Source organism: Lolium rigidum, chromosome 7 (genome assembly GCF_022539505.1).
Source record: "Lolium rigidum isolate FL_2022 chromosome 7, APGP_CSIRO_Lrig_0.1, whole genome shotgun sequence".
In the NCBI taxonomy this organism is placed as follows: Eukaryota; Viridiplantae; Streptophyta; class Magnoliopsida; order Poales; family Poaceae; genus Lolium; species Lolium rigidum.
Window position 1 is genome coordinate 258,965,145 of NC_061514.1, and position 8,877 is coordinate 258,974,021.

The following is an 8,877-nucleotide window of genomic DNA, read 5'->3' on the forward strand; positions in this document are numbered from 1 at the left end:
CGCAGCTATTTCCTTTCCATAGTTCTACACCACTTTTCAGTCTAGTCGCACTCGAACCACGACAAATTAGTCTGATCAGTTAGAGAGGATTAACCTAATTAGATCACATTCAAAACCATGCGGCCTAATTGCTTTCCCCAATCCCCACGCGGCTCGCGCGCTCGCACACTTGATATATCCACGTCCGAGGAAGCCATTACCACCTCTTCTCCCCCGACCCCCTTTCATGTCTTGAACACAAGCCAGCCAAGACACAAGCTCTAGAACCCAGCCGCCATTATCGATGCCTCGTGCTACTTCTAAAGCTCTCGCGTTGCTGATCTTCCTCCTCTATGTGGGCGTCCATGTCGACGCTGCCACGACGACGCTGTCGCAAGGTCAGTCGCTGGTGGGCAACGCGACCCTCTATTCGTCCAACGGCGCATTCCTCCTCTCTTTCTTCACGCCTCGAGGCGGCGACGGGTCGCGGATGTACCTCGGGGTCCAGTACGCCAAAGCCGTCGAGCAGACGGTGCAGTGGGTGGCCAACCGCGACGCGCCGGTGAGCGCGGCGGCGTTGTCATACTCCGCCACCCTGACGGAATCCGGCGAGTTCCAGGTGCTAGAGGGGCAGCGCGTCGTGTGGCGGACGAGAACTTCCTCGTCGGCGGGGAACTTTACGCTCACCATCGAGGACAACGGGAACCTCGTGCTGAATGGCGGCAGCGACGCGCAGGCGGTACAGCTGTGGCGGAGCTTCGACCACCCGACCGACACCTTCGTCCCCGGGATGAGCATCACGCTGGAGCGGCAGAACGACTCCGTCGTCGGGCAGACGCTGTTCAAGTCGTGGAGGAGCCCCGACGACCCGGCCCCCGGCAACTTCACGCTCGGGCAGGACCCGCTCGGGTCGGCGCAGCTCTACATATGGCGCAGCGGGCAGGACGGCGGCGAGAACACCACGTTCTGGAGGTCCGGGCAATGGGCGAACAACAACTTCGTGGGCATCCCGTGGCGGGCGCTGAACCTGTACGGGTTCCAGCTCTCCGGCGACCCGTCCAAGAGCAACGGCGTCATGTCCTACACCTTCAACACCTTCAACTCCTCGCTCTACAGGTTCGTGCTCCAGCCCAACGGCACCGAGACCTCCTTCATGCTCCTCGACGCCACAGGCGACTGGGAGGTGGTCTGGTCGCAGCCCAGCATCCCGTGCCACGACTACAACGTATGCGGCCAGAACGCCCAGTGCTCCTCCGGCGATCATGGCCAGGCCGTCTGCACCTGCCTCAAAGGTACTACAGAACTGAACACTCCTCACAAAACGATCAACGGTGCTGCAATCAGATTGCACATTGCTTAACTAATTATGTAAACTTGCAGGTTTTGAGCAGAAATCCGAAGGGGTGGGGTGCGTGAGGAGCGCCCAGCTGACGTGCAGCGAGAGGAATGTCAGCATGAGCAGCGGCGACGACTTCGCCGAGCTCTCCGGCGTGAAGCTGCCCAACTACGCCGCGTGGGAATGGACGGTGAGCAGCGCCGACTCGTGCCGGCAGTGGTGCTTGGACAACTGCACGTGCGACGCGTACAGCTACAGCAGCGGCACCGGGTGCTTGATCTGGAGCCAGGAGCTGGTGGACATCTACCGGTTCCCCACCGGCCCTGGACCTGGAGAAGGGTATGACCTCTACATCAAGGTCCCTGCTTCTCTATTAGGTACGTTTTCCTACTCCAACTATATTAAATGTTACAGTATCATTTCTTAACTTGGTTGGTACTTCTGAATTAGGTTTGGAAAACTGAGTAGGTAGAAAACTGCTTTGGTTCTTCAGGAAATACCTGCTAGATGCGTACTGAAGAAAGTGCCAAGACATCCCTGATTGACTTGGCTACATCCCAAAAAACCAGCCACTGTACTTGGCCTGTAAAACAAAACAACGACATTTTGTTCCTTCGTCAGTACGACTTTAGCCATGTTGAGAATTCGACAAGAATGAACAAACCACTGGAATCTTTGATTAATACTACAACTCAGTAAATTAAGCAGAAACGGGCAATGGAAAAGACAGCAGCTTAGTAGTTATCTAGTGTAAATGCATGCAGAGTTGTTGGGGTCTCATCTTGCGGTGCCTTCTGCAGTCAAACGGAATAAAATTCTCCACAATCTGTCGACGATCCATTAGAAGATGGTTGCGAATTTGGACTGGTAAACAGTTATCGTGAAGGGTGAAAAAACGAGGATTTCTTAAATGGCGACATGCCACATCCATCCCCTTATGCTTTTGACAGTGATTTCCGTTATGCTTTATCACCTGTTTTCACTCTGTAACGCATTACGGCAACCAGAAGAGTTAGCGGATTTTCATATTCGAACTCCTGCAAAAGGAGAATAAAAATGATACTGACTTGTGAATATATGCAAGCCGTTTATGCCAGATGCTGACTTCTGAGGAAGGGTCAAAGCTTGTTCCGACAGCGACCTATTCTAAATTCTCCATCAACTAGGGCATTTTAAGAGGGGCAAAAATAGAAACAAAGAGAAAAATATTGTCATGTGTCTGCTTCATGAGAAAGACCTAACATGGCTTTGTCCCTTCATTATCTTGAAGAAGATTTGGGTGAATCCGGCCGTAACATGGATTATACACTATCAGTATCAGTATATTGCGTGTAGCACACATGGAACATGCCTCATGGTCTGACCTCTGACGGACCATTAGTGGTGACACTTTCATATTAATTTATCTAAGTACATGTGCGGCTTTTTATGACTACATGGGCGCACATGGTTTGCGCCTTGCACGAAAATCTGACCGTTGAAACATTGGTCAAATTCTTGAAATGTTCTGCTGCCGTGGTCCGGTAGATTCGTGCATATAGCACATAACTGTATTCTTCTTCACTGTAGAGAATTGACTACTGCACATGGCTGATAGTTTTCTTTTACCTGACCAGATTCAGGCTCCAAACGGAGGCGATGGACGAAGGTTATTGTTAGCGTAGTGATCGTCGTGGCATTTGTACTGGCAGCGTGCGGCTTCCTTCTATGGAAATGCAGCAGAAGAATCAGAGGTGAGGATCTGGTACCTTAATTAAGAAGCAATCCTGAAGTCCCACACAGACGATTTCAACGATTTCAGGTCAGCACAGAACATGATAGGTAGAGTTAACTTATTTGGTACATTTTGTGCAGACAAATTTGGTGTTGGCGGCGGTAAAAGGAAGACGGGAGCCTCGTTGATGCTGCATTCTGGCAGGGAAGCCAAGAAGGAATTCTCAGGGCCTAGTCAGCCAGACCACGAGGATGCGGAGAACAGCGAGCTGCCGCTGTTCGCCCTGGAGACCTTGGCGGTGGCCACCGGCGGCTTCAGTGAGTCCAACAAGCTCGGGGAGGGAGGGTTCGGCCTTGTCTACAAGGGGACGCTTCCCGGCGGCGAGGAGGTGGCGGTGAAGAGGCTGTCGAAGACCTCCGGGCAGGGGTGCGAGGAGTTCAAGAACGAGGTCATACTCATCTCCAAGCTGCAGCACCGCAACCTGGTCAGGATCCTGGGGTGCTGCATCCAGGGGGACGAGAAGATGCTGGTGTACGAGTACATGCCCAACAAGAGCCTCGATGCCATCCTCTTCGGTACGTGTACTTCATCTCGTGCATGCATCAGACTGGTTGTGGAACGAAAAAGTTGCAATTAAGCCTGAATTCTGACAATGCGCTTCTATCGATCAGACCCGGCTAGGCGAGGGCTCCTGGACTGGAAGACAAGGCTGCACATCATCGAAGGGATCGCGCGGGGGCTCCTGTACCTCCACCGGGACTCCAGGCTTCGCGTCGTGCACCGCGACCTCAAGGCCAGCAACATCCTCCTGGACCGTGACATGAACCCCAAGATTTCCGACTTCGGCATGGCCAGGATCTTCGGCGGTGACCAGAACCAAGAGAACACCAACCGTGTCGTCGGCACGCTGTAAGTACATTATTACTACGCGCTCGCAGAGACAACAGCAGTAGTGGATGTCCCGTGCGCATTTTGCTGAATGTTCTTGTTCCCATGTGTCTTCAGAGGCTACATGTCACCGGAGTACGCGATGGAGGGCCTCTTCTCGGTGAGGTCCGACATGTACAGCTTCGGCATCCTCATCCTCGAGATCATTACCGGCCAGAAGAACAGCAGCTTCCACCACATGGAGGGCTCGCTCAACATCGTAGGCTACGTAAGCTCCTGGCATCCTCATCGGCCACCATTCACACTTCTATGCTCTTCTTCTCTCAACTTGCTGCTGACATACAAGTGTGCTTATGTGCAGGCGTGGCAGATGTGGAACGCGGACAAGGGGGAGCAGCTAATCGACCCGTCGATCCGGGCGTCCAGCTCGGCGTCGGCGTCCCGCGAGGCGCTCAGGTGCATCCACATGGCGCTGCTGTGCGTGCAGGACCACGCCGGAGACCGGCCGGACATCCCCTACGTGGTGCTGGCGCTGGGAAGCGACAGCTCCCTGCTGCCAATGCCCAGGCCGCCCACCTTCACCTTGCAGTGCACATCGTCGGACAGGGACACGTTCAGGGAGAGGGGCGACGAGTCCTACTCCGCCAGCGATCTCACTGTCACAATGCTTCAAGGGAGGTAGCTACACTAGACACGGATGCCATGCGATTGGGTGATTTAGCTTCTTGTAGAGATCATTTCCCCTTGCTCTGTACATGCCGCAATTTTTGTAACTATGTGTTCATTTGTAGGCTAAAAAGTTAACACCGAGAGTGTACATATACCAGGGTTATGTTGTCAAGCCCAACACTCTGCCTAAGTTCAGATGTATACGCTTACGACCAGCTACAAACAGAGAGCCAACTACATCCCAAAAGCCCGGATTGAAGTGAGGAGGGAAACTCTCCGTTATAAGCTGGTCGTAACCTCTTTAAGTGAGGTGGAACTAAACACATAGCAGTCTCACCGGACTATAGCAGCCCTAACAAATGTAGTCAGTCGGAAATTACTTGGCCAAGAGGGGGTGAAAAAATCCAACGGCACACTGGATGGAGCTACATGAGCAAGGTGGCAAGGAGTACGCGAAGCGGGATGGAACCCCTCCTCCGCCAAAGTATACCCCGCCACTGAATAAGGCGGCAATAACTATTAATCTGGTACTCAGTCTGCACTGTCACGGCCTTGGCAACACGGCCTTGGCAACAGTGCGACAGTGTGCGAGCTTCGTGATCTACAGAAGCGTTATTCCCTCAAGATATCTGTGTCATAGAAACCTAGCTACATAAGAAGCGAGTGGAGTGTTTATCTCGTAGTTTAGGTTTTGATAGAGGTTTTGCCGTAAGTAGCTGGGGCTGTAGCGGCGGTCTAGTTGTGTTTTGGAATAATGGAATAAATATAGAAGTGGTACCATATACCTATTATCGTGTTGATTCAGTTGTTACGGAAAAGGGGCAAGAACCATGGCGCCTAAATGTGGTTTACGATGAGGCACATGGTAGTAACGAGCGACACAAGACGATGTTGGACATGTTAAGTCATAGTTTTTTTTAAAAAAAATAGACCATTGATTGAACCGACAAGGCCGTTGGTTCAAGTTTTACCGGTCGGACCGGTGGTTCGCCAGTTCATTGTCTAGTTTTCTAAGACATAAAATAATATATACTCAGTAACAAATAATGTAATAAAAAGATAAATAAATATGTAAAAACATTTCAGACTTAGCAAGGTAATGCGCATAACATACAACACTGCAATCAAATGGATATACTACAAGCCAACAACTTGCCAAATGCAAGTCCCAAACTGCAAGGACAGACACACAAATTGGAAAATTGGAAAATAGAGGATGGCACGCACAGGAGTACAGGCGTTGAAATTTAACGTACCTCTCGTCGTTGCCAGGTCCATCAGACACGCACGAGCCTGTGGAGGGTTGACTCAAGCGCTGGCCAGCCGGAATCGAGCGACGAGCGGCGTCGGCGGCCAGCGGAATCCAGCGGCGGCAGAACATGGACGGGACGGCGCTGGCGGCCCGTGGTGCGTGGTGTCGAGCGACGGCAGCGCGTGAACGCGACGGTGCCGACGGCCCGTAGAGCAGGGCATCCAGCGAAGGCGCCGCGTCGGCGAACTCCAGTGGCGGCGGGACTACGAGCGGGATTGGCCCGATTGGAAACCTAGAGAAGCCTACACGTCCATTACTCGCACGAAAAGTCGAAAACAATTCAACCGAGTCTCAAACGAAATATGGAGTGAGCCGGCCGGTTCAGTGATAACTGCCGGGGTCTGGTTTAACATTTCTCATGAGCATCCGATCTATCGCCTAAACCGTCACCTCCTAAGGACCACTTCTTTTGGGCGGCCCTAGCTGGCGCTCGCGCGCCAGGATTAAATCAAGCGATCGGTTTCGGACAACCCAATTTGGGAATAAAACCATAAAAACGCGTTTTCCCTTTCGTGGTAATTGTGGACCACAGAGGTTACGTGCCTTAATTGATTTGCCTTCCGCTCGTGACAATTCCCTTTCCGCTCGTGGCAATTCTCTTTCGTGGCAATTCCCTTTCCGCTCGTGACATAAGTTGGGTTGTCGTACGTTAATTTGCTTGCTGCACGTGGGCAATTCCCTTTACATGTTCACGTAGTAAAATATTATCTATTCCCTTATTCTCTTTTTGGGCTAGTGAAATTTTAGGGTTAAAAAAAAGGGAGGGGAGCAGCATAATCCACTTGCAAATGAAATGAACTACGACTTGCAACATGACAATTCCCTTCTTCCGCAATTCCCTTCTTGGTAACATAATAATGTAGGTGTCGGTTAAGCTTCCATATACATGTTGATAAAGACTCAATGGGAGTGTTGGTAACATATGGACTAAGGTGTTGATGAAGAGTTCATGGGAGGGTTGATAAGTAGAGTTGATAAACAAAAAAGGACCACCTTTGTGTACAGAAAAAAAGAAAAAAAGAAGGAGGTAACAAGAGAGTAGATGGGTTGTAAAACATTGAGCCACCTATTGATAAAGAGTGCATGGGAGGGTTGATAAGTAGGTTCCCTTGTTCCCTTAAAAAACAAAAAGAACCACCTTTGTGTACAGAAAAAAGAAAAAAGAAGGAGGTAACAAGAGAGTAGATGGGTTGGTAAAACATTGAGCCACCTATTGATAAAGAGTGCATGGGAGGGTTGATAAGTAGGTTCCCTTGTTCCCTTAAGAAACCAAAAAGGACCAACTTTGTGTACAAAAAAAGAGAAATAAAAACAAGGAGGTAACAAAGAGAGTAGATGGGTTGGTAAAACATTGAGCCACCTATTGATAAAGAGTGCATGGGAGGGTTGATAAGTAGGTTCCCTTGTTCCCTTAAGAAACCAAAAAGGACCAACTTTGTGTACAAAAAAAGAGAAATAAAAACAAGGAGGTAACAAGAGAGTAGATGGGTTGGTAAAACATTGAGTCACCTTTTGATGAAGAGTGCATGGGATGGTTGGTAAGTAGGTTCCCTTGTTCCCTTAAAAAACAAAAAGGACCACCTTTGTGTACAGGAAAAGAAAAAAAGAAGGAGGTAACAAGAGAGTAGATGGGTTGGTAAAACATTGAGCCACCTATTGATGAAGAGTGCATCGGATGGTTGATAAGTAGCTTCCCTTGTTCCCTTAAAAAACAAAAAGGACCACCTTTGTGTACAGGAAAAGAAAAAAAGAAGGAGGTAACAAGAGAGTAGATGGGTTGGTAAAAACATTGAGCCACCTATTGATGAAGAGTGCATCGGATGGTTGATAAGTAGGTTCCCTTGTTCCCTTAAAAAACAAAAAGGACCACCTTTGTGTACAGGGAAAAGAAAAAAAGAAGGAGGTAACAAGAGAGTAGATGGGTTGGTAAAACATTGAGCCACCTATTGATGAAGAGTGCATCGGATGGTTGATAAGTAGGTTCCCTTGTTCCCTTAAAAACAAAAAAGGACCACCTTTGTGTACGAGAAAAAGAAAAAAAGAAGGAGGTAACAAGAGAGTAGATGGGTTGGTAAAACATTGAGCCACCTATTGATGAAGAGTGCATCGGATGGTTGATAAGTAGGTTCCCTTGTTCCCTTAAAAAACAAAAAGTACCACCTTTGTTTACAGGAAAAAGAAAAAAAAGAAGGAGGTAACAAGAGAGTAGATGGGTTGGTAAAAACATCGAGCCACCTATTGATGAAGAGTGCATCGGATGGTTGATAAGTAGGTTCCCTTGTTCCCTTAAAAAACAAAAAGGACCACCTTTGTGTACAGAAAAAGAAAAAAGAAGGAGGTAACAAGAGAGTAGATGGGTTGGTAAAACATTGAGCCAGCTATTGATGAAGAGTGCATCGGATGGTTGATAAGTAGGTTCCCTTGTTCCCTTAAAAAACAAAAAGGACCACCTTTGTGTACAGGAAAAAGAAAAAAAGAAGGAGGTAACAAGAGAGTAGATGGGTTGGTAAAACATTGAGTCACCTATTGATGAAGAGTGCATTGGATGGTTGATAAGTAGGTTTCCTTGTTCCCTTAATAAACAAAAAGGACCACCTTTGTGTACGAGAAAAGAAAAAAAGAAGGAGGTAACAAAAGAGTAGATGTGTTGGTAAAACATTAAGCCACCTATTGATTAAGATTACATGGGAGGGTTGATAAAGTAGGTTCCCTTATTCCCTTAAAGAACCAAAAAGGACCACCTTTGTCTATAGAAAAAGAAAGAAAGAAGGAGGTAACAAGAGAGTAGATGGGTTGGTAAAAATATTGAGCCACCTATTGGATGAAGAGTGCATCGGATGGTTGATAAGTAGGTTCCCTTGTTCCCTTAAAAAACAAAAAGGACCACCTTTGTGTACAGGAAAAGAAAAAAAAGAAGGAGGTAACAAGAGAGTAGATGGGTTGGTAAAACATTGAGCCAACTATTTGAAGGAGATATGC

At 48.7% G+C, this 8,877-nt stretch overlaps 1 protein-coding gene across 1 annotated transcript; it reads left to right on the forward strand.

The window, feature by feature from the left end:
* Positions 1 to 224: 224 nt before the first annotated feature.
* LOC124674435 (G-type lectin S-receptor-like serine/threonine-protein kinase B120) lies at positions 225 to 4,952 on the forward strand. The gene is made up of 7 exons (XM_047210481.1): positions 225 to 1,271; positions 1,360 to 1,692; positions 2,932 to 3,048; positions 3,170 to 3,604; positions 3,701 to 3,938; positions 4,035 to 4,185; positions 4,279 to 4,952. The coding sequence occupies exons 1-7, from the start codon at positions 284 to 286 to the stop codon at positions 4,597 to 4,599; spliced, it is 2,583 nt and encodes an 860-aa protein (XP_047066437.1). The 5' UTR covers positions 225 to 283; the 3' UTR covers positions 4,600 to 4,952.
* Positions 4,953 to 8,877: the final 3,925 nt, after the last annotated feature.

Coding starts and splice junctions, on each gene's coding strand:
- LOC124674435 (XM_047210481.1), top strand. CDS start 284: ATGCCTCGTGCTACTTCTAAAGCTCTCGCGTTGCTGATCTTCCTCCTC. Junction 3,605..3,700: donor CCTCGATGCCATCCTCTTCG/GTACGTGTACTT, acceptor TCTATCGATCAG/ACCCGGCTAGGCGAGGGCTC. Junction 4,186..4,278: donor CGCTCAACATCGTAGGCTAC/GTAAGCTCCTGG, acceptor GCTTATGTGCAG/GCGTGGCAGATGTGGAACGC.